Source organism: Muntiacus reevesi, chromosome 1 (assembly GCF_963930625.1).
Source record: "Muntiacus reevesi chromosome 1, mMunRee1.1, whole genome shotgun sequence".
In the NCBI taxonomy this organism is placed as follows: domain Eukaryota; kingdom Metazoa; phylum Chordata; class Mammalia; order Artiodactyla; family Cervidae; genus Muntiacus; species Muntiacus reevesi.
The window spans coordinates 250,218,481-250,243,986 of NC_089249.1; the positions used below are offsets into that span (position 1 = coordinate 250,218,481).

At 36.3% G+C, this 25,506-nt stretch overlaps 1 protein-coding gene across 3 annotated transcripts in view; it reads right to left on the reverse strand.

Annotated features, from left to right (window-relative positions):
- The window catches only part of GABRB2 (gamma-aminobutyric acid type A receptor subunit beta2), a 270,258-nt gene that overhangs the window by 103,115 nt on the left and 141,637 nt on the right, over positions 1-25,506 (reverse strand). For all 3 annotated transcript variants that reach the window (XM_065936454.1, XM_065936463.1, XM_065936446.1), the window contains exon 5: positions 25,311-25,393. In XM_065936454.1, coding sequence (XP_065792526.1) covers positions 25,311-25,393 — 83 coding nt within the window. The remainder of the gene's footprint in view (positions 1-25,310; positions 25,394-25,506) is intronic.

Below are 25,506 nucleotides of genomic sequence, written 5' to 3' on the forward strand. Positions count from 1 at the left end.
ATTAGCTTTAACTGTTACCTACTGTACATGTGTATGTGCATGCATGTGTGAGCATGCATATATGTGTGGTGTGTGTGTTTGTGTGTGTGTGTCTGGTGGGATGTAATTTGCTGAAATACATATTCAAAAGCTGAGTGCATCCCTGGATTTCTTGGATTATTTCTTGAGCACTTCCAACTCAAACTGTATCTTTTCTTCCATTCTCCTTTCATGTCCAAATAACTCTGCTAAAATGACCACTAGACAACCTCCACAAATCTGTGGTTTGATGCAATGGACTCACACAGTCATTATTCTCACCCAGCTGAAGCTTGCACTTAACTGAAGTGGCCCCCGTCAATTTATTTAAGCCTGCGCTCCCTGCCAACATTTTAAATAGTGGCATGATCTCCTCCACAGAATCTCCCAGCCTAAAGGACCTGATTGTAATTTAGTGCCAGAGGAAAGACAAATAAGTTTTAATATTATTCAACTCTCTCTACATTAAAGATAGTCCAGAAACTAAAATACAAATTTAACTTAACACCCAATACAGTACACTCTTGCATAATGTAGACTGCCAACTCCTTCCATTTATTTGATAGAGGTATTCAGTCATTTTTCTTTATATATCTTGGAAGGAAGGCTAATGGGCATTTAGAATTCTGCCAAAGGACTTAACTACTCCAGTATTCTGGCCTGGAGAATTCATTCCATGGTCTATGGGGTCGCAAAGAGTCAGACACGACTGAGTGACTTTCACTTTCACTTTCAAAGGACTTAAAAAGCTGAGCTTGTTATGGAAATATTGGTTTTACCAATATATTAGAAAACATGTGCTTATACAGAAAATATTTTCATTACCTTGAGGCAGCAAAATATAAGAAAAACAGGATACCTAAAGGTGAGAAGGCAAAAAACCAGGTGATTAGACCACCTAAAAAGTACAACTTCTCTATAAGGAAATTTACCATCAGACAAATGATGAATTGAGAGAATATTTGTAAACATGAGACTAAGCTTTAACCTACTAGTATAAAAAATATAAAATATTTAAAAAAGAAAAAACATTTGCATAATACTGGCCAAAAATTGATAAAGGAAAATATCAGTATCTGATAAGTATGTGAAGAGATGCTCAAATTCACTAGTGGTCGGGGGAAATGCAGCTTAATTAAAGAATCAGTTTCTATCAATCAGACTGGCAAACAAATTTTTAAATATTGATAAAATATACTGTGAGTTGATGATTTACACAATTTTTAGAGAGCAATATGGTGGTCTCTAAGAGTATTTTCAGTGGACTACACCATTCAACCAATAATTTCAGCTTTATTAATGAAGACCCTAGGGAATACAAGAGAGTGAAAAGATAAGTGGACAGTGCTTTTCATTGCCTCCACTGTACAGAGAGTGAAAACTTACAGTCTAAAGGTTCATCAATAGGATAATGACTAAACAACTTATGAAACATCCATATAATTCAATAAATGTAAGTGTTGAAAAAGTTGAGTGATATCTATTAGTATTTATACTGAAGGAGTCCATAATATATACAATGCTGGGAACGTGGTTACAGAGTACTATCGCATAGAAAGAAGTTTTAAAGGGGGTATGTCATCTATTAACTCTGGTTGTCTCTGGAGGGTAGGTAGAAAGGGTGAGCAGATTTTATATTTTACTTTTTATATTTATATATCATAATCAAGAACAAATGTGATACTTGGTAATTAAATGAAATGTCCATCTATAACTCTGTGGCAGGCACTCACTGGGCCTGCCATGCCCCCTCAGTACTTGGCCTTGTGAACGTCTGACTGTGCGTACTTGCAGACTGGTCTTCCTGACGACGTACATTCCCTGTGTTGAAGCTGTTGGTGTAAGAGGTTTTGTTCATCTCCACTGGTGCTTCCTGTGTCCTGGCAGTTTCTCACCCAAGACAGGTAAAGTGCCAACACCACCAAACCTTTCCTGGGGAACCAAGAGGCTGTACTCACTCAAGCATTGCCCAGTCTGACATCTCCTGGTTTATCTCTGTTGAGAATATTTTCTTTGAGGTTATCAGTGTAACCTCGAAAATTTCCATGATTTATGGATCGGAATTTTAATTTTTGACAAACCCAGTCTTGTTATGGATTTTATAGAATCAAAGAGCATGTGTTTAAAATCACTGGTGTACATTACCTGTGTGGAGAGTATTCAGTAGATACAGTATACAGTATATGACACACAGAATCCATCTTCCATCAAATGCCTCAATTTTCATGTCAGCCATTTTTCTTTAGGAAAGAACTATACAGCTAAAACTTAATATTTAAACCTAGGAAATTTCAAATCAAATGTATTATCATCTAAGAAGCTCTTGGTTTAAATAGTTAAACCACTAAAGACTAACAATCTAGAGATTTTTAAATGTCATACTTTCTTAAAATGAACCAGACGTGATTAAATCAGCATATATTAATACATAAGTCTCAACAGTTTTTAGGATTTAATTTCAATGAAACCTCATAAAACCGACACATAAAGCCAGCAGCATGCTTTGAAAGACAAAGTCCAAAACACAGGTTGGTTAGTACACAGGCACCAGAATTATGGTTTGGGATCTCAAAGGAGAACGTGTATTTTTCAACTTAAAATTGGTCCGAGGCCACTAGAAGCAAAGTTCCTGGTCATAATTCTAAGAAATCATAGGAGGATTTGAGATAGTAGGAAACTGTGTCTCAACACATATTCTTTTTAAGAATATGTGCACATTTTATTATGTGCACAAAGTATCTGTTGAGGGATACTTAGAATAAATAGAATAAATAGTTTTATTTTCACCAATTCTTAACTATTTTTTTTTTCAGAATCACATAATTTCAAGGAGGAAGGGACATATAACCCCAGTGTTCTAGCTCTGATTCTGTCATTAACCAGATCAATGACCTTGAAAATAATGATAATTTATCTGTAAAATTGGATTGGTGAGCTAGATAATATATAACTCTCAGTTCAGTGCACTTTGGTCTAACAATAGACTATGGGAATAGTGTCATACTTTGATGCATCCAAGTTAATGGTTAAACTATTTGAGGTTACAGCTTTAATAATTTGCAGTCATCCAGATAATCCAATTTAGCAGTATGTACCATGTCAACACTGCAGATAAATAAACTTCTAAGATACACTCCTAAAATTCTTTCTTCTACTGATTCATACTAAAAGTGTGCAAGAAGTCTGGACTTAAGTAATTACTTAAGTAATGCATAAATGCTGAAGCAAAGAAATTTCACTAATGAGATCTGTTTTGAAAGCATGATTCTTCATAAAGGTCATATTCTTTATCGCATTTGTAGGTAGATAAGTAGGTACATAGATAGATAATAGATAGATTATAGGTACGTGGATATACACACAGATATATTCATGTAAAGTGTGTGTGTGTGTGTGTGTGTGTGTGTATAGAGAGATGGGAGAGGGAGAAAGGGAGGAAGAAATGGAGGAGAAGAAGAAGAAGGAAATGATGGAGGAGAAGATGGAAGAGGAGGAAAGGGGGATGTGTGGGGGAGCAGAGGAAGGGGAGGAAACTATGACTGGGAGATAAGGGAATTGTTTTGGAGTATGTTGTTACTAATATTGTTGAAAGAAATTTTCATAGATGGTTTAATCAATACAGTATCAGTATCTGGTGTAACTTAATTTAAAGGTCTCTGGAATAGCTCTTGATTAAATATTTTCTATGGGCTACTCTCAGAGAAGGAGGAACAAATTACAGAGGACCTAAATTTTCATTGCTTAACAAATAAATAATATGGACTCTTGAGTCAGAGGGACATATATTTAAGGATGCATTCCACAAGCATTACAAGTTGTGCTACTGGGAAATTCGTGAAACTTTTCTTTAGTTTAAATTTTCTATACTCCAAGATAAGAATGGTGATAATAACAATAATAATATTGTCTAATTCATAGGGTTGTTTTGATAATAAAATTGGGCACCATATATTAAGCAAGGAGTCTGGCACATATTACTTGGTATTATTATCCTTTGAAGAAAGTTTACTATAAAATAAATTTCCAAATGATAAACTTACTACCAACATGCAAACTAATAAATAATTAGTCTAGCTTAATCATATTGGCCTTTACCTGTTTACATGGAAATAATTTCAAAAGATAACATGTAGCTCAATGTTTATCGCAGTACTATATACAATAGCCAGGACATGGAAGCAACTTAAATGACCACTGACAGAGGAATGGATAAAGAATATGTGGTACATATATGCAATGGAGTATTATCCGGTCAAAAAAAAGTAATTGTGTCATTTGCAGAGTCATGAATGGACACAGAGACTGTTATACCAGGTGTAGTAAGTCAGAAAGAGGAAAATAAGTATTAACACATATATGTGGAATCTGGAGAAATGGTACAGATGAACCTATCTGCAAAGCAGACAATAGAGACACAGACATAGAGAACAAATGTACAGACAGCAGAGGGGGAAGAGGGGGTAGGATGAATTGGCAATTGAGATTGATCTACTATGTGTAAAATAGATGATTAAGGAAAACCTACAGTATAGCACATGGAACTCTATTCAGTGCTCTGTGGTTACCTAAATAGGAAGGAAATCCAAAAAAGGGAGGATGTATGTATAAGTATGGCTGATTCACTTTGCTTTACAGTAGAAACTAATACCACATTGTAAAGCAACTATACAACAATAATTTTTCTTTAACGGAAATATCTCAATATAGCCTGGCTCTTCCTCCTCTTGGAGTCAGCTGTGCCGGATTTTGTGTACTTTCCTAAGGAAGTAAATTAAATATGTGGATGGACCAGGCTAATCATGAGAAAATATGAGATAAACTCTAGTTGAGGGACTTTCTAAATATAGTTGATCAGTATTCTTTCAAAGTATCATGCTCTTGAAACAAAAAGACTGAGAAAAGACTGTTAAAAGAGACAATCAAGACATGATGACTAAATGCCACATATGGACTGGATTCTCAAACAGAAAAAGGCCATTAGTGGGAAAAGTGGTGAAATCTTAATAAAGACATGTTCACGCTCAGTTGTTCAGCCATGTCTGACCTTTTGCAATCCCATGGACTGTAATCCACCAGGCTCTTCTGTCCATGGGATTTTCCAGGCAATAATATTGGAGTGAGTTGCCATTTCCTCCTCCAGCAAGGGGATCTTCCCAACCCAGGGATAGAACATGCATCTCTTATGTCTCCAGCACTGGCAGGTGGACTTTTTACCACTAGCACCACCCAAAAAGCCGCTTTCATAAAGACTAATTTGGTCAACTGGATTTTAACATTGCTAATTTCTTAGTTTTAATAAAATGCATCATGGTTTTGAAAAATGTTAACATTAGGTGAAGTTGGGTGAAAAACATGAGGAAATTCTGTACTACTTTTGCAGCTTTTCGGTAAATCAAGTTATTTCCAAACAAAAAGAGCTAAAAAAGTATCGGGGTGGAAGATGAGGGGTAATACTTCCCTTAAAAGACCAAATCCTTGGACTGATTAGTCTCTATTTCTTCACTCCCAATCCTTTAAGCACAGGCTTCTTCCATAACGGAAGGCTCTCTGCACTGTCTTGAGCTCACCTATGTTCTTGCATTCATGCCAGGCTTCCAAAGAAGACATTTCAGAATATTATACCCACATTTAACCATGTACAACTTCTCAGCTTTAAATAAGTGTCAAAAATAGAAAATTTATGGTTCAGGGACCATCAGTGTTGCTATCCAGAATTCATTCCAGATAAGTTCTAAGAACACAACATATTTTTATTACTCTAATAAATTAACCAGCAATGACAGTTTTGTGGCAATTAAGTTATATAAACTTGTTACCATAAAGGCACATCATTAGGTTATATTTTTAAACTTCCATATGTCACCTCAAGTTAGGCAGAAAGAAACATGCAATGCAATCTTTATGACAGATTTTCTTAAATTCACCAGTTTTCCCATTTCTCCTGACATTTCGTTGAGATTTTAATACTCTACACTGTGGCATCTGACAGGTTTGCTTCAACTAACTTAGTTAGGCTGGAGCATATGTCATAAAATGGCAAACCATGCCCTCTTTTCCTTGGGTGAGAATAGTGGGTCAACTTAACAACACATTTTTAAAAATCTGTGATATCAAAGAAGCATTAGTAGGGTAGACTTTTTGCAAAACAATTTTCATTTAGTTTCTTTAATCACTGAGATTTTCTCCTGGGGTGGAGTGGTGGGAGTAAGAATAAGTCGAATGTCAAATAGTTTCACAGAATAGAAAAAGACCTTTCTCTAGATTATTCTGAGTTCTTACATGGTATGGAGAGCTTAACTTTATAGTCAACAATGAATATATAATATTAGCAATAGATATTGTGCCCAGAGAGAAAACTGGGACAACACAAGAAAAGTCTCTTCCTTTCATTTTATGTACACAAGATCTAAGTAAACATGTTACAATTATTTCTACCATTAGGAAGATAACAGGTACTGACCCATAGAACTGGCTGCAGATAGCAATAAGATATAATGGAAAACTGTTCTTCCAGAATCCAAAAGGCTAGAAACAATAGAGAACAGGCCATCAAACAAAGAGACTCAGCATCACTGATGATTCACTAGTGGTCTCTAAGAAGGAGCTGAATCACAGGTCATATTCCCACATCAGGAAGCATCTCCGGGCCAAACCTTGGGCTATCAGTGCAGCAGCTGAAGATTACTGCAGAGGGATTAAGGGCAGGACTGGGGAATCATCTGTGGGGTGCACAACTAAAATGAGGGGTCCCTTTCCCACAAATTAAGAATTTCAGGACAGTGATAGCAGAGCATGAGTACCCCGCTAATCATGGGCCCTGTGTGCCTGTCTAGGTCTCATGCCCTTAATGAAACCTGATAGAGATTTTAACTCCGAAGGCAGTCAGAGTTGCACTCATCTCTAGGTCTGTCACTTACTCAGACAAATAAAATATTCATCTAGGACTTTGGCAAAAAGTCCATGTGATAGCATTTATGATTCCCCTTGCCTCTTCTGCATATGGAAATGCTCAGACATCCAAGTAAACAAGAATTACATTTTTAACTAAAACAACATCTAGTGACTTCCTGGTCTAACTCTTCCACTCTCTGGAGAACTTAGTTGATTTCTGGCACCAGTCAATGGCTCCAACTTCGGTCTCCTGACCCCAAATACCATGCTCCTTGAGTAAAATTGCGGTGATAGAGTGGCTGCTAATGGCTCAGACTTTGGAACTAAATAGCCTGTACCCGAATTCTGACTCCACTACTCTGTAAAACTTGCTTATTGCTCAACTTGCAAATTGCTTAACTTCTCTGTATCTCAGTTTTCTCAACTAAAAATAGGCCTATAAACAGTACTGTGCAGGTTTATTTCATATAAAAATTCAAAACACTGATTGTCATACAGAGTTTTAATATATATTAGCTCTTATTATTTCAAACTTTACTTCTGAAAACACCTTTTTTTGGGGAAACTCTATGGATAATCATACAGATTGGAATGTGAAATGAAAGCTAACTCAGAGAACCAAGTGGATCTAAAGTTAGATCAATAACTTTATAGTACAAATTTGTATTAATGAGTTGATATGAGGATAGCAGAGCTACTCTTGTGCATTATTTATACTTTTTACTACAAGTTTATATAAAACTGTGATATGGTTAATATGGTCAAAAAATTTGTTAATGGGACATAACATTTTAAGGAAATGGAGAATGGGGACCACCATCCTCAGTCGCATCTTAGGCCAACATAACTCTGCTACCAAATCTTGACAAAGATATTTCCCAAAATGCAAAACTATAGTTCAGTACCCTGGTGGAGCAAAAATCTTTTTAAAAAATTAGAAAATCATAATCAATAACATAAAAATGACAATTCATTATGATCAAGCAATACTTATCCCAGGAGTGTAAGGTTGGCTCATTGTTCAAATCAATTAATATAATCCACCAAAATACTATAATGAAGGGGAAAATGCATGACTATCCACTGAAGGGCTACTGAGTCTTCATTTTTAGTAAGACTGAGAAGGAGCCAGCTAACAGTTGAAACTCAATTTCTTTATGAAATGATATACTTTAAATTCTGAGAGCTTCTAGCTTAATTAAACAGATGAACTCTATTTTTCCTTCTTCTTACTTGTTCTCATAATTTGAGAAGGTAGTGATGCCCAAAGTTTGAGTGTAAAACAGAACAGATTTCCCTGAGTGTAGCAAGTGATAAATATGGTTTGAATTGGCTGTTCCTTATTCATCTAAACATTCATCTATCCATCTACACATCAATTATTTAACAAATACTTCTTGGTTTTGGGATGCTTTGCACAGAATGATTAAAAAAAATAAATCAACACATAGCTCACCTCACAGAGTTTACAGTCAATAAAAAGGTGAACACTGATTGTAAAATAATACAAATAGGTACTACAATTGCAACAACTGCTATGAAGAATGAGACAGATGTTTTGAGATGGGGAAACAAGAGAAGGTGACCCTAAGAAGTGAAATCTAACTTTAGATTTGAAGGATGACTAGAAGTTAGCTAAGCAAAGAACGAAGGAAAAGGATTCCAGGCAAAGAGAACAGCAACTAAAAAGTCCTGAGGCTACTGAAAAATGGTACAGATACAATGACTTCTTTCTCTGGAACTCAGGTAAAGCTGAAGAGTCCAGACTGCTCACTTCTCCCTCATACTTCTATCCTGCAGTCATCAAGAGTTAATTACCACAAACTCAATGTGATTTGCAAGAATACAATAATTACTAATGCATCTTCTTTGAGAAAACTTGTGAAAGTCTAGGAAAGAATTTTTCAAAAAGAAGTTTTTATTCTCTGACCTCTTCCTGCATTCCATAGTCAAAACAAAAGAAAAAAAAATAATTTCTTTATTTATGTGGATATTTTAGACAACAGTTTTCTATGTAGCATATTGTGCTTTAGAAATTGTTCTCATATTTTTGAGTTAAGAGTTAGAGATACCCATAATGGTTAATCCAAAAAAAGAAAAAAAAAAAAAACCCTTAAACTATTAGAAATAAGGTCTGGAAAAGTAATACTTTTTATTTGCTGTGTAAGTAGCAGAGGACCAAACGGAGTCTAAGAAAATCCCATCCACTCTTCTGGTGTTGAGGCTGGATCCTGGCCCACTGGGACTTTAATATGTGAGAGCCAAGTGATTAAAGGGACTGAAGACTTCTCACTGCTCTAGAGTATCATTGATTTCATACTTTGCAAAAGAGAATTGGGCAGACTATCTGTTTTTTTTCTTTCTGGAAAACCTGATTAAACATTCTCATGGTCTCATACTTCTCAGAAAAGAGAACTGGTTACAATAAGAATTATAACTCCCTTTTGCTTACAATAAATCCTTTTGTTGGCTCTTGAATAAGTCTTATTTTTACACAACTTCTTCCAATTCTTTTTTATGGTTTCCAAAACCCAATCCCAGTAAGATACCAGTAAGTATGTGTTTAATTGAATATCAGTTACAGTTTGAAGCTATGTTCATAAACCTGTATTGTTTTTAGTAACTAAATGAATAAGTACCACGATCATGGTTAAATTATCAGACCCTGCAATTAGGCTTTACGGATTAAATGAACTCCAACATCACCACTTTTGGATGTGTGTTTTAAATTCTTTAGCCCAGTTTCTGAATCTGTAAAATGGGGATAGCACTATACTTAACCAAGGGGCTGTTGTTAAGATTAAGAGATTATTAATGTATAAAGCTAAACTAAAAGAATCCACACAAAATGACATTTCAAGCAGTAGTTGTTAGTATTACATTGCATATACTTCTTCAAATCGTAAAAGGGTCTTTTTTTTTACACTTGAAGGAACATTTTGCTAATACATCTTCACACTAGAAAATTGCAGCCACTTAACAAGACCTTTATTTACTTAAAAGTACTAGGAAGAGAGAGTTGGACTGTGAAGAAAGATGAGCACCAAAAAATTGATGCTTTTGAACCGTGGTGTTGGAGAAGGCTCTTGAGAGTCCCTTGGCCAGCAAGGAGATCCAACCAGTCCATCCTAAAGGAGATCAGTCCTGGGTGTTCATTGGAAGGACTGATGTTGAAGCTGAAACTCCAATACTTTGGCCACCTCATGCGAAGAGTTGACTCATTGGAAAAGACCCTGATGCTGGGAGGGATTGGGGGCAGGAGGAGAAGGGATGGATGACAGAGGATGAGATGGTTGGATGGAATTACCAACTCGATTCCGGGAGTTGGTGATGGACAGGGAGGTCAGGCGTGCTGCGACTCATGTGGTTGCAAAGAGTTGGACATGACTGAGCAACTGAACTGAACTGAACTGAACTAGGAAGAGAAAGGGGAATTGGAAAAATATATACATGTAACAACTTTTTTGCATATATAAGTGATTTATGATACTCTTTGACTTCTCATATTTTAAGTGATTCTGATACAACTGCAATTCAAAATAGCCACAATTATTCAACTCAATGCCAGTTCAATCTCATTTTTCCCATTTCTGTGCGCCAACCTTTGTCATTTCGCTGCAAATTTCATTAAGTTTGGACTTGAGCAATACTTTATGTCAGAGGCTTATACACAAAAAAAATGCTTCAGAACATATATCCATAATAATTATTTTTAAAGGTAGTAAAAAAGCATTTGAAATCAATTAATCTAACAGTGAGTGGCTTGCTTTTAGTGAGAGATAAATCTTTAAAAAAATCTTTGGTTTATCAGAAAAAAAGAGAAACAAAGCCACTAGCATTGGTTTAAGAGGTTGTTGATATATTTATGAATATTATAATATTAATACTAAGATTCACTTAACCAATAGGATATAAAACTTCCCTTAATAACAGGGACTGAATGGGACTAGAACTTCCTATTTTAATATAGTTTAATGTAATGTCCAGTTTCATCACTAGTGATCATTTGACTTCCACATCATCTTCCTTATATTTTTAAAGCAGATACAGCTGGGTGCTTATGCTTATTGAGAATAAGGTCCCTGAGGATGTACTGTCTAGGACTGAATCCTGATTCCATACCTCAGTGTGTGACCTATGTTTAATCTCTTATTCTCAAAAGGTTGGTATAAAAAAATTAGACAATGAATGCAAGGCACTCAGTACTTAGTAAATGCTCAACAAATTTTATCTATCTATCTATCTATCTGTCTGTCTATCTATCTACCTAACAAAAGGGTATCCCTGGTAGTCAGTTCTGCTGGTAAAAAATCTGCCTGCAATGCAGGAAACCCTGGTTTGGTTCCTGGGCTGGGAAGATCCCCTGAAGAAGGGATTGGCTACCCACTCCAGTATTCCTGGGCTTCCCTGGTGGCTCAGATGATAAAGAATCCACCTGCAATGTGGGAGACCTGGGTTTGATCCCTGGGTTGGGAAGATCCCCTGGAGGAGGGCATGGCAATCCACTTCCGTACTCTTGCCTGGAGAATCCCCATGGATAGAGATGCCTGGTGGATTATAGTCTACGGGGTCGCAAAGAGTTGGACACGACTGAGCGACTAAGCACACACACACCTATCAAAAATGACCACAGAAAATTCACATAAAGTCCCTAATACTTTCATTTAAGTAGCCCAAAATCACATGCCAAATGGCTAGGGAGCAAGGAGGGTGATAAACCCCAATAGAGGAGCAGATATATTTCGGAATTCCTATATCCACTATTTTGTTTTGGGAGGATCTAGATCTAGAATAAGCTTTGGTGAAATAAATGAATCAAATTAGTGAAGGATTTCTTGACTACTTGTAATTTGCAAAGAAATCTAAGAGATAAAAGATGGCACAAAATGTAACCCCTCCTTCAAGAAGCATAGCAATCAAGGTTCTTAGATGCAAGCAACAGAAACTGACTTGGTTTAAATTAAATAGAAAGGCATTTGTTAATATTAAACTGATAATTAACAGCTTATAGAAGATCCACAATGTAGGTGTGGGAGCTATGAAATCAAGAACAATGTCCAAAATCATACAGCAGAACCAGTTCAGTTATCAATGCCACCCCCATGGTACAGGTGGTGCAGTCCTCACGTGGACATCATTGACATACGTCCTTGAGATTCTACTCCCATCAGCTGCCAAGGCTCCTACTTTTCTTAGGGTGGATTTTTCCACAGTCCCTGGTTCTTAAAGCATGGGTTTCCAATTCAAAGTTATATAATTGGTAGTGTTGTGGTCTTGCACCTAACTTCGAGGTGCAAGGGAAGCTTAGACAATGAGTTTTGGGCATTATTTTGGCTTTTGTTATGGGAGCTGGACTGTGTCTCAAAATGTAGAGGATTCTTCAAACATGGTATTCAGATATGAGGCAGTCAAAGCAATAACAAATGTCTACTGAAAGTGTATAATTTACGAGGTAGGATTCAAAAAGTACAGAATCATTATAAATAAATCATTTACAGTACAAAGAGAAATGTATTAATATTGTTATGCTTATAAACAAGGAAACATATAGTGACTAGAAATACAGGCTCTAAAATCAGGCATGCATGCGTGAGTGCTCAGTCATGTCTGACTCTTTGCGACTCTGAGGACTGCTGTCCGCAAGACTCTTCTGTCTATGGAATTTTCTAGTGAAGAATATTGGAGTGGGTTGCCATTTTGTAACTGACCTGGGGATCAAACCCATGTATCTTGTGTCTCCTGCATTGGCAGGCAGATTCTTCACCACTGCGCTACCTGGGAAGCCCTCAAAATCAGGCATATCTGGGCTCAAATCTCTGCTTAGACACACTGTTCAATCCTGGATAATAACTTACTACATTCTCCAGGATCACTTCTGTCTATAGTTCTAAATTTGATCCAGGCTCTACCAATCAGATACACTTGTTAGAGACTTGAACTCAGAACTGAACTGAGTAGAGAGAGGTAGGGCATGAAATGTCTATCTTAACAGCATAGCCTGAGAGGCAGCTGGTTTTGGTCTAGCAGCTACAACAGTATTCCCATTTCTTTCAGAATTGTGATCCACACAGTCAAAGGCTTTGGTATAGTCAATAAAACACAAGTACATGTTTTTCTGGAACTCTCTTGCTTTTTTGATGATCCAGAGGATGTTGGCAATTTGATCTCTGGTTCCTCTGCCTTTAATATCAGCTTGAACATCTGAAGTTCATGGTTCACATATTGCTGAAGACTGGCTTGAAGAATTTTTAGCATTACTTTACTAGCATGTGAGATGAGCGCAATTGTGCGGTAGTTTGAACATTCTTTGGCATTGCCTTTCTTTGGGATTGGAATGAAAACTGACCTTTTCCAGTCCTGTGGCCACTGATGAGTTTTCCAAATTCACTGGCATGTTGCATGCAGCACTTTCACAGCACCATCTTTTAGGATTTGAAATAGCTCAACTGGAATTCCATCACCTCCACTAGCTTTGTTCCTAGTGATGCTTCCTAAGGCCCACTTGACTTTGCATTCCAGGATATCTGGCTCTAGGTGAGTGATCACACCATTGTGATTATTTGGGTCATGAAGATTGACTCAGTAGGAGTCACACTATCCTGGCAGGAGCAGCAGATTCCTTGCCAATGCAGGGCTGAGTTGTGATTTTGGGAACCATAGCCTAGAGTCTGTTTCTTTATTCCTCCCAAGAATTCCATAAGTAAAATAAGTCTCCCACTTAAAGTAGCTACATGAGAGTTTATATTTTCTTCAATTAGACTTTTACCTGATTATGTCTGTGGCCTTTATAAATTACACAACCTCCCCAAGGCATCATGTCCTCATTTGTAAAGAGGAAATAGTACTAGCAGCTGCTACATGAGAGATCTGGGGGAGATCATGTCTGTTGCTGGGCAAGACTGAAAACAGGAGGAGAAAGGGACAACAGAGGATGAGATGGTTGGATGGCATCACCGACTTGATGGACATGAGTTTGAGCAAGCTCCAGGAGCTGGTGATGGACAGGGAAGCCTGGCATGCTACAGTCCATAGTGTCTCAAAGAACTGGACACAACTGAGTGACTGAACTGACTGACTGACTAATGCCTGTATATACACAAAATCACACCTGGCACAAAGTAAGCATTTAGTAAATGACAGTTACCATTACAGATGATTGTGATCACGAAGACAATAAATATAATAATCATGGTACCTGCCACAGTGGAAATGGGCTAAGGGATAGATGATAGGCTCTGGAGGTTACTGTGAGTAGAGAGGCATTTCATTTGCAGTGTTGAAAGCCTACTGAAAGGAACATATCTTCAACTGCTAACATAAGGAGCCAGGTGGAGGATGTGAGAAAAGTCAGTGTGAACTGCAATTCACTGGGCTTCAGCTATCAAACACACACCACATTGAGTCTTCTGGAAAGGGTTCAGGGAAAGTCTGTGGGTGTATTTATGCCTCTGGCTTCTGATGTTCACATCAGGTTTCACAAAGTGCTTTCAAGCCTTCACTAAAAATGCTAAGAAAGTCACCAATGTGGCATTTTCACTTAATTAGGATCAAGTATAAAATGAAGCTCAGCCAAGAAGAGACAGTTTTCAGAGGATGACAGCCTTGTTGGCACCTCTCCTGAGCCTATGGGCTTCCCTAGTAGCTCAGATGGTAAAGCGTCTGCCTGCAATGCAGGAGACCCGGCTTTGATCCCTGGGTGGGGAAGATCCCCTGGAGAAGGAAATGGCAACCCACTCTAGCATCCTTGCCTGGAAAATCCCATGGACAGAGGAGCCTGGCAGGCTATAGTCCATGGGGTCACAAAGAGCAGGACACAACTGAGTGACTAACACACAGCTCCTGAGCCTAAAGGAAAACCAAGTTAATAAGTCTGTACCCCCTGCTACCTCCCCTCCAGGAGGTTGCCACAGAAAGGTTTACCATATACAGTGCGCCCTGAAACTGTACTTTTTACCCTACTGCATAATTTCAAGCAAGAACTAAATGAGCAGTAGAAACATTAAAGAAGGCGGCCTTGACTCTCAGGAAGGTAAATATGATACAATGTTAGTTTCTGAGCAAAATCTTATCCAACACTCAATGTCCTGAGGGACTCTGGAACTTATTTAGCTTTTAAGGAAATGTTTCACATTTACCAACCCATAATGAGAATCAGTTTGCTTGTAATTGCTCCTTGCTGTTCCTTGAGTTTCAAGCTGAGCCTGGGCCAACGCACGCCTAAACTCACAGTTGTGCATGGTCAGAGGGGTGAGCAGCTCTTGGGCTCTGAGCTCATTTAATTAGTAAGTCAGGTTAATACAGTTGAGGTATGGAAGCCAGGGAATTCATGTATTATTTATACTGATGTCCTTTTAATATTACAGAGCAAAAATCTAATAAGGCATTGTGTCTACTGCTAAAATGTTTCTGCTTCAATTTTCTGTATCTAAAAACTCTAAATTACAAAGGTACCTGTTGACTCATGTGGCAGTCTTGATCACTGCCAGGGTAATACAAACAGTCTACCCACACTCTACCCTTTGGGCCAGCAGGTACTAAAGCACACATTGTTATTGTTGTTGTTTCATCACTAAGTCATATACGACTCTGCAACTCCATTGGATCATAGCCCGCCAAGCTCCCCTGTCCATGGGATTTTTCAGGCAAAAATACAGGAGTGGGTTGCCATTTCCATATCCCCAGAGGATCATCCTTACCTACAGATCAAACCCAAGTCTCCTATGTTGGCAGGTATTGGCAGGCATATATTTTACCGCCACTAGAGAAGCTCACTATATATGCACACACATACTCATAAACTGCTTTACACTGTATGCCATGGAAAAACAGTCTAACGGTGTGCTCAGGAAAATGAACCAGGCAGGTAGACTTTCACCAGTGAGACTGACAGATACTAATTTGATAACATTGAATTTTGCTTCTTTTTGGTTTGTCCACTTAGGAATAATAAAATAATGGATTCCTTTGCTATTAGGGGAAGATATTTCTTATCCTTCTTCAATTCTAATGCACTTGATGTTCCTTTTATATTTTAGAAGTTTTGAAGTCAGTATATAATACCAAGAGGTGAATACATTCAATGTAGAATTTTAATATTCTTATTAATGTAACAGTGAATCTTACAACTGATTGTATTTAAGAGAAGAAAAACAGTCATTTGCCAGATACTGATATCTTACAAAACAGATATCCTGAATGGTTGGCTCAATGTTGGCTCAAAGGCTGACCTATAATCTGTATAAAACTTCTAATATTCCTTAAGTATTAAGTTCTTTTTGCTTTTAATTAATTCATTTTCCACTAGGAAAAATGCCCATATCACTTGCAAGTTGCACAAGATGTCACCATGAACATAAAACAAGTGTTAACAAAACTCTCTTCCATCAACTGAAAGTTTAAATGTCCATCAACAGAGGAATGGGTAAAGAAGATACGCCACATATATACAACGGAATATTACTCGCCCATAAGGAATTAAATAATGTCATTTGCAGCAGTATAGATGGACCTAGAGTCTATAGTACTAAATGAAGTAAGTCAGAAAGAGAAAGATGAACACCACATCATATCACTTATACGTGGAGACTAAAATATGGCACATATGAACTTATCTGTGAAACAGAAACAGACTCACAGGCAGCCAACAGACTTGTGGTTGTCAAGAGGTAGGCAGGTAGGGGAGGGATGGATTGGGACTTTCAGATAAGCGGAGGCAATATATTATATGCAGAATCGATAAACAGAATCCTACTGTATAACATGGGAACTCTTTTCAATATCCTGTAACAAACAATAATGGAAAAGAATAAGAAAAATAACATATATATATATATATGTATTACTGAAGCACTTTGCTATAGAGCAGAAATCAATACAACATTTTAAATCAACTATACTTCAATAAAATAAATTTGAAAAACAGATGCACCCTTCATATCCAAGTCACTACTCTTCTAATGGTGGAAGAATTGGAAGGGCAGAAGCCTTAAAGTTCAGATATACATGATACCACATCCTGGTACTTTTCTGTGGTCACATGGAACTGATAATTGTTAGATGAAGTTCTCATCTACCAAGGTAACTCCACACCATAAGGACTGGAAGAAAAACCCTACACTTCCACAGCACAAGATGAAATTCAAGAAAATACAAAAATACGACAGTAATTCAAATTAAATTTGTATTCAATGACACCATGGAGCATCTGTAACGTTCTTTGCTTTCCCCTTGAAAAAAATTATGACAGCCTTACTGGAATGTCACAAGAATATCTTTCTAATTTGAAATAATTTGAAGATCACCTAAAATACTTGTTAGCTTCATTATTTAACACCACTATCTGCACAGACACAGATACATGCTCATGTAAATTGTCTTCTGTGTGATGCTTCTTAGAGCATTAATAAGATTGATCAAAAGCCCCAAGGGGGCTCTAGATTTATTTTAAAGATGGAAAATGTGGGGGTCTTAGACTTACTGCTCTCAGACACAACTGTAAAATGTATTCTTGTGAGGAAAATCTAAGAAAAGAAATAACACGGCAACAGACTATCAACAAAACACACATCATTTTACTTAAAATCTTAGCAGGGATGTGATTTTCATCTTTCCTAAACAGCACTGCTTCCAAAAGTATATGCATGTGGGATCTGCATCTTCACATAAACCAGTGATGTCTTAATTGTCCTTTAACCAAAGTCCTGCATATTTTTGCTGATGACAAGCAAATATCAACCCAGAGTTCTTTTGAAATCATCTAATCCCACCACTTGCCCAATGCAAGAATTCCTTCTTTCCTAGAAAATGGTTTTACAGCACATGGCAACCTACCAGATTTTTTTACACATGGCAACCTACCAGATTTTTTTATCAGCTGCAATTGTTATGAACTTCTTATACACACACACACACACACACACACACACACATATATATTTTAGTAAGAAAAAAAATTGCCTTTTGGCATCTTTTACCATTAGTCTAGTTTTGCCCCTAGGGCAGACATAGTTTGCTCTTTTAAGAGGACAGTCTGTGGTGACTGGAAAATGGCTATCTGTGTAAACACTGCTATCCGTTCTCTCCTAGCTTCCCTTCTTCAAGGGAAATAGGCCTCTCTTTTACTTTTTTCTGCTACCGGTTCTTCAAACTCCATGGTTTATGTGTCACTCATATTTGGTTTTCCGGTTGCTAAATACCCTTCTTAAAATGCTGTGCCTCTAATTGAGCATAATATTCCAGGCATAATTTAATAATGATAATAATGATGCTATAATGAGAACAGCTGCTACTGATGGAAAAACCAGGACTAAACAAAGATCTCCCTTTTGATTATTTCATCACAACAAGGTATCAAAATATTATACAGATGAGAAACCACGGCTTAAAAAAAGTTAAGTGCCCTGATTCATGAGTTTGAAAACCATACCAGACGGCACTTAGATTCAGTGAATGTCCTCTCATCCACCATCCCCCAAGAGCTCAAAACCCTATCTGATCACCATTTCCTCCATGACAGGAGGTATTTTAAACCTACTGACATAAGGTGTCACTAATTTTCACTTTAGGTGTGGAGAAACACAATGTTCTCTTTTTTCTCTAAGTTCTTAATTCTATATGTATATCTACTGAAATACTGACCAGCACATAGCATGACCTGGATCCAAAATCTAAACACCTGGAGATGGATTTCTCCTTTTTATTTGACAAATAAGTTTCACTGCCTACATGGTGATAATTATTATTAGGTCCCATTTAGTTCGGCAAATCCAATTTGTTCTACAGAGCTTCTCCATTCCTCTAAATTTAAGAAAAGTTGTAAAGTAAGCACAGACTATCCTGACCTTCTAGATTCCTCAGCACTTTATTTCAGGGCTTTCCTTAATCTTCCTTTAAGGTCTTAAAGAACTAAATATTTCATCTTGGTATCACTTTTCACTAAAGTGACTTTTATATTCACATACATATTTAAACAATATTTATCTTCCTCATCATAATAAAGGGAAACAGAGATACTGCCTTTTTTGTTCACCAGTATGTCTCACAAGTTTATTACAATAATACCTGGTAAATAATTAGTGCTCAATTAATAATGAATGAATGAAGAAATTATTGAGTGGAAACAAGCATGAATGCATTAACAATAAACTCAATCCTAATATGCTCCTACTCCAAGCCTCCCAGAATCAAGTTATATCCTTCTCTCTGGGATGGAACCAATATATTAATTATTGATATGGAGACAGGTGATAGTGATTTAGTAATGCAACTATTAGGCTCATTAGCATTTGAGAGAGGAAGGAAGGGAAGTAAGGAGAAGGGGAGCGGGAAGAGAGAGAACAGATGAGTATCTAGAGTTTGCTTAACAGAAAGGAATAATAAATGAGGTGAAATGTCAGGCATCAACTTCAAAGTTAGTTTTTTAAGAGACAGGATCCTAAACCTGTTTCAATAAGACTGCTTAACTACCTACTTATAATAACATCTTGTAAATTACTAATAAAACATTATGTCTTATTCTTTATAGCAATGATTTGCTATCTGACGAAATATGAATGCACTCCAATTTTTCTTAAGGATAGACTATTTTCTCAGTTTTTAAAACAGGGATCTTCCTGTTAATCTACTTCGTACAAAATCTAGTTGCCACATCACTACAGATTAATTGTGCCAATCATTAGGTGCATAAACTGGGGCAAATCACTTTACTTTCTGTAGTGTCTTTCTGTAGTTGTAAAGATAGAAATATTAATACATCCATTATAGACTTTAAATTAAAATGCTCACAGGAGACAAAGAAGATTATCATATAATGATAAAGGTGTCAATTTATCAAGGAGATATAGCAACTGTAAATATACATGCAACATCACAGCACCTTAATATATAAAGGAAATACTAACAAAATTAAAAGGAGAAATAAATAGGAATACAATAATAGCTGGGGACTTCAATTTCCCACTGTTAACAATGGAGAGATTGTCCTGACCGATAATCAATAACAAAAGAGTAGTTTTGAGCAATACTCTAGAACAAATGGACCTAACAGACATACAGGACAGTCCACCTAACAGCAACAGGATACGGCTTCCTCTCAAGCATGCACAGAACACTTTCTAATATAGATTATATGCTAGGTCATAAAACAAGTCTAACAAGTTCAATAAGATAGAAATTATATCAAGTATCTTTTTCGACCACAATGGTATGAAACTAGAAATCAGTAACAGGAAACTCACACACACATGAAAATAAAACAACTCAATCCTAAACAACTAATTTATCAAATAACAAACCAAATGAGAAATAAAAAAGTTCTTGAAGTAAACGAAACAGAAACACAACATAACAAACTTATGGAATGCAACAAAAACAATTCCAAGAGGAAAGTTCGCAGCTATAAACACATGTATGAATAAAAAAATAAATAAAGTTCTCAAATAAAATAAACTACCTTGAAGAACCAGGAAAAGAAGAAAAATCTAGGCTCAAAGTTGGCACTATAGAGAACAGGATACCAATGAAAAGAAAACAATTATAAATGAAAAGACTAGCAAGATTAAGAGCTGGGTACTTGAAAAGATTAAAAAATTGACAACTGTTAACTAGACTAACCCAGAAAAAAAGAGGAAGGGCAAAAATAAACAAAATGATTAATGAAAGAGAAGACATTTCCACTAATACCAAAAAATACAAAGGTTGATGAGACTACTATGAACAATTGTATGCCAATAAGTTCAACTTGCCAGTAAGTTAAATAACCTAGAAGAAATGGATATATTACTAGAAACATACAGTTTACTAAGACTGAATCATGAAGAAATAGAAAATGAAAACAAACCAATTATTAGTGAGAAGATCAAATCAGCATTGAAAAACTTCCCAACAAAAGTCCAGAAGCAAATGTTTTCACTGGTGAATTTTACCAAGCATTTAAAGAAGAATGAATGCCAATTATTCTCAAACTCCTCCAAAAAATTAAAGAGAAAGGAATGCTCCCAAACTAATTTTACAAGGCCAGGATTACCCTGACACCAATGCTAGACAAGGATACTGCAAGAAAAGAAAACTACAGGCTAACACCCTTGACATGTATAGATGCAAAAATCTTCAACAGAATAATAGTAAACCAAAGTCAACAGCCCACTGGAAAAATCATACACCATAAGCAAGTAGGATTCATCTCTGGGATGCAAGGATGTTTCAGCATATGCAAATCAAAATGAAAGATAAAAATCATATGATTAACTCAACAGATACAGAAAAAGCATTTGAAAAACCATCAACATTTTTTTTCATGATAAAAACCTTTGTCAAATTAGGTTAGAAGGGACGTATCTCAACATAATAAAGGCCATTATATAACAAGCTCACAATTCATATCATACTCAAGGAGGAAAGGATGAAAGCTTTTCCTCTAAGATCAGAAATAAGGGGTCCACTCTCACCACTCCTATTCAACACAGTACTAGAAGTCCCAGTCATAGCAATCAAGAAAGAGAAAAAGAAATAAAAGATATCAAAATTAGAAAGAAGAAAAAAATGTCTCTATTTGCAGGTGATATGATCTTTCACATAGAAAACCTTAAAGATTTCCAAAAAGCTGCAAGAAAACAAATTCAAAAAAGCTGCAGTACACAAAATTAACATACAAAAAACAGTTGCAATTTTACACACTAACAATGAACTATCAGAAAATGAAATAAAGAAAACAATCCTATTTGCAATAGCATCAAAAACAGCACAATACTTTGAAATATAGAATGTTTAATCAAGGACATTAAAAATCTGTATAATGAAATCTGTAAGACACTGAAGAAAGAAACTAAGAAGATGAAAAAAAATGGAAAGATATTCTGTGTTCATGAGTCAGAAGAATTAGAATTGTTAAAATGTCCACTACCCAAAGCATCTACAGGTTCAATGCAACACTTACCAAAATTCCCTTGAAGTTTTTACAGAAATGGAACAAACAATCCTAAAATTTGTATGGAATGACAGAAGATCCTGAGTAGCTAAGCAATCTTGAATAAGAATAATAAAACTAAAGATTTCATACTCCTGATTTTAAACTATACTATTAAGCTGTAGTAATCAAAACAGAACGGGTCTGTCATAAAAACACACATAGACCAATGGGACAGAATTGAGAGTCCAGAAATAAACCCTCACATTTATGGACAGCTAATATCTGACAAGGGAGTTAAGAACAATCAATAGAGAAAAGTCTCAGTCAAAAAAAGGTGTTGGGAAAACTGGAAAACCCATGCAAAATAATTTATATCATGGAAATGCAAATCAAAACCAAAATGAATAACCACCTCGCACCTGCCAGAATCATCATCATAAAAAAAGATGAGAGAAGTACTAGCCAGCTAGAATGTGAAGGACAGGGAATCTTGTGCACTAACGAGAATACAAATTAGTATAGTCACTATGGAAAACAGCATGGAAGTTTCTCAAAAAATTAAAAGCAGATCTAACATATGATCCAGTAATCCTGCTTCTGAATACACATCCAAAAGAAATTAGGGCACTATTGCTGAGAGGTTCCTACATGCCCAGGTTCATTACAGCATTCTTTGCAACAGCCCAGACATAGAGTCAACCTAAATGTTGGGATGGGATGAATGGATAAAGAAAAGGTGACACACACATACACAATGGAATATTATTCTTCTATGAAAAGGAAACCCTGCCGCTTGTGACAATATGAATGAACCATGAGGGCATTAGGTTAAGGGAAGTAAGTCAGAGAAAGAAAGACCAATTTTGTATGATCTTACTTACATGTGGAATCTAAAAAGAACTCATAGGAACAGTTAAAAGGTACAAACTTTCAGCTATAAGGTGAATAAGATCAGAGTATCTAATCTACAGAATGGTGACTATAGCTAGTAAGGCTGTACTATGTACTTAAAGTTGCTAAGAGAGTAAACATTAGTTCTTCACACACACCTCATAACTATTTGAAGCAATGAATGTTTTAAATAACCTCACAGTAGTGATCATTTTGTAATATATACACAGAACAAATCATTACATGGTGCATCTTAAGCTCACATAATGTCATATGTCAATTGTATCAGTTGACAATATATCAATTATTTCTCAAAAAAGTTGAAAAAATCTCTATCATTTATCAGGGTAATTGTAAATTGAAATAAGATAGATAAAAGCCTCTCTATAAAACTTAAACTTCTAGAAGTCTAAGGAATTATCTATCATGTTAATTTTATTTTATTTTATTTTTTTTACAAATGCAGCTATAAGGTTATATTTGAAAATAACCCTCTTAAAACCAGCCAACATTCTTACAACAAATTTTTGCTGCCATATTCACTAGAATTACCAAAAAATACCCCATAGTTTCGTCTTTGTTCGTATGCGGGGATGTGCCCTGAGACCAGATCCCGCCTCCCCTCACCCCCATCGTCCCTTTAGAGAAATGTGTATTTTTATCTAGAATGATCTTTAATTAGCATCTGCATATTTTCCCAAAGTGCTAGAGACATTATGTGTACGCCATTACAGAAGTATTATGAGGCCTATGTGTTCTGCTGTTTACTATTGCATTAATCTGCACAAAGTTTATGCATTTTTTTATGCATTTGTCACTTCTTTCTAAGTCAGGCTTTCTCGTGAGCTAACATTTCCTCAATCGTTTCTGTCTCCTCCCTCCCTTCCTCCTTTTTGTCTTTTTTTCTTCCTTTTTTCCTTCTCTTTCTTTTTCAGAAACCACCTTATCAATTTTTAAGCATTTTGAATTCCTAAAATGTGAACTGTTGAGTGGTCTGCCATTTGGCCCTAAAACAACTCTGGGCTCTCATGGCCTGTTTTTATCTGTACCATATGATTTTATTTCATCAGAACTTCATGTATTTGGACAGTAATAAACAACACAGAATCTAAAAAAAAAAAAAATCATGTTAATTTTAAATATTCATGCCAGAACTACACGACATGAAACACTTGGGTGTTGATTGTGTTATTTATTAGGCATCATCAGTATTTTTTAAAATAAAAAGACCTTGTTTACTTACCTATGAGGGTTGTGAAAGGCTTAAATGAAATAATACCAGTACAGATCCTTTAATCATGTATAATTATGATTATTTAAAATATCAGTCAAATTCTACCACAAAAATTCATTATTACATAGCAACAAACTTTTTTCAAATTACTCTTACATCAACTATTTGAAGCAACCAAAGAATCAGAACTTTGAGGAACACTATTCTCTAAACTGTATCATAAGTTATGAAAACACAATGCCATTTGAAAGATATCTACATAACAAATGATCAAAATCCCAGAGACCAATTTCATTAAATAGCTTCTTGTAGCAAAGATCTAATGTGAAAACAATGATGATTTGGAAATGCAAGTAATCAGGCTTTCAAAAAGTACATGTAAATTTAATTATCCCTCGAAGTTATTTTTTGAAATGGGCAAAAATACCAGGAATGTGTCATAAATGCTGTATTTCTGCTCGAAGCAGTGATTTAGAGTTGCACAGCTTGCCAAGGCTTGAGTTCCTCCGAAAGGCAGAGGGTATAAGGAAAGCAGTCAAGCTACTCATTATTTAGAATGCTGGATATAAAATCATCAGCTTCCAATTGTTTGACAGAAGGAAATATAAAACCACCACAAAAAAATTGGCAGAGAAAAAAAGATTCAAAGTCCTACTCCACCTTAAATGGTCTCACTATGTGACCTCTGAAATGGTAATGGGTTATGAAATCAATGTTTTAGCCTACACAAAAGTGTAGGTAGCTGAATTGTCAAGAAGGATACTGAAACTGTGGCCTAGAAAAAGCAACAACACTCTAAACAGGTCAGCACAGGAAACAGAATACACACAAGCATCAAACTTGCTCATCATTAAGCCTTCAGCAAGAATATAAAATACATTTTAGACACTGAAAATAGTTTCTCGAAAGAGAAAACAACCCACCGAGCCACGGTGTATAAATACGTTAACTAATTCAGAGGCCATCTTTACTCTGCAGTCGCAGAGATAATGTTCGTAAAAGGCAAAGACAATTAGGGCATCTTGTATCATCCTGCCATCTCCATCTATTTTCCCTGTTGCAGCTCTCTGCACCAATTCCATATAATAAATGCCCGAAATAACCATTAGTCTCCTTTCAGACTCTTAGCATTTCCCTTTAATTGCTAGATTACTGCTTCCCTACACTTCTCTCCTGGAATTTAAGGATGAGATGACGAGGGTGGCAGCATCATGGAAGGAAGACACAGCCAGTGCCTCCCTCCACCAAATTTGGCGTGCTAGTACAAACTTTGCAGGACTGTGGTCTGAACATGAAAGAGGGTAGGAAATTTATGCCCAAGGAGAACCTTAAACCCAAGTGCAGTCTAGCTGGATTCTCAGAAAAACTTACAACTTTCAATTTCCAAGGTGCAGTTTTGTTCATCCAGTGGGTACCGCCTCAGGTCCATCATGCAGGCAGCTGTGGTTGTAATTCTAGAAAAGAAATGTCAATGATACATGCTGTTAGCTGGTCCATGACTGAGCTGGAAAAATTAAGTCTCAAAGAAGACAGCACTGGGTCTCAAGGAGCCTGATTTAGCCTAATC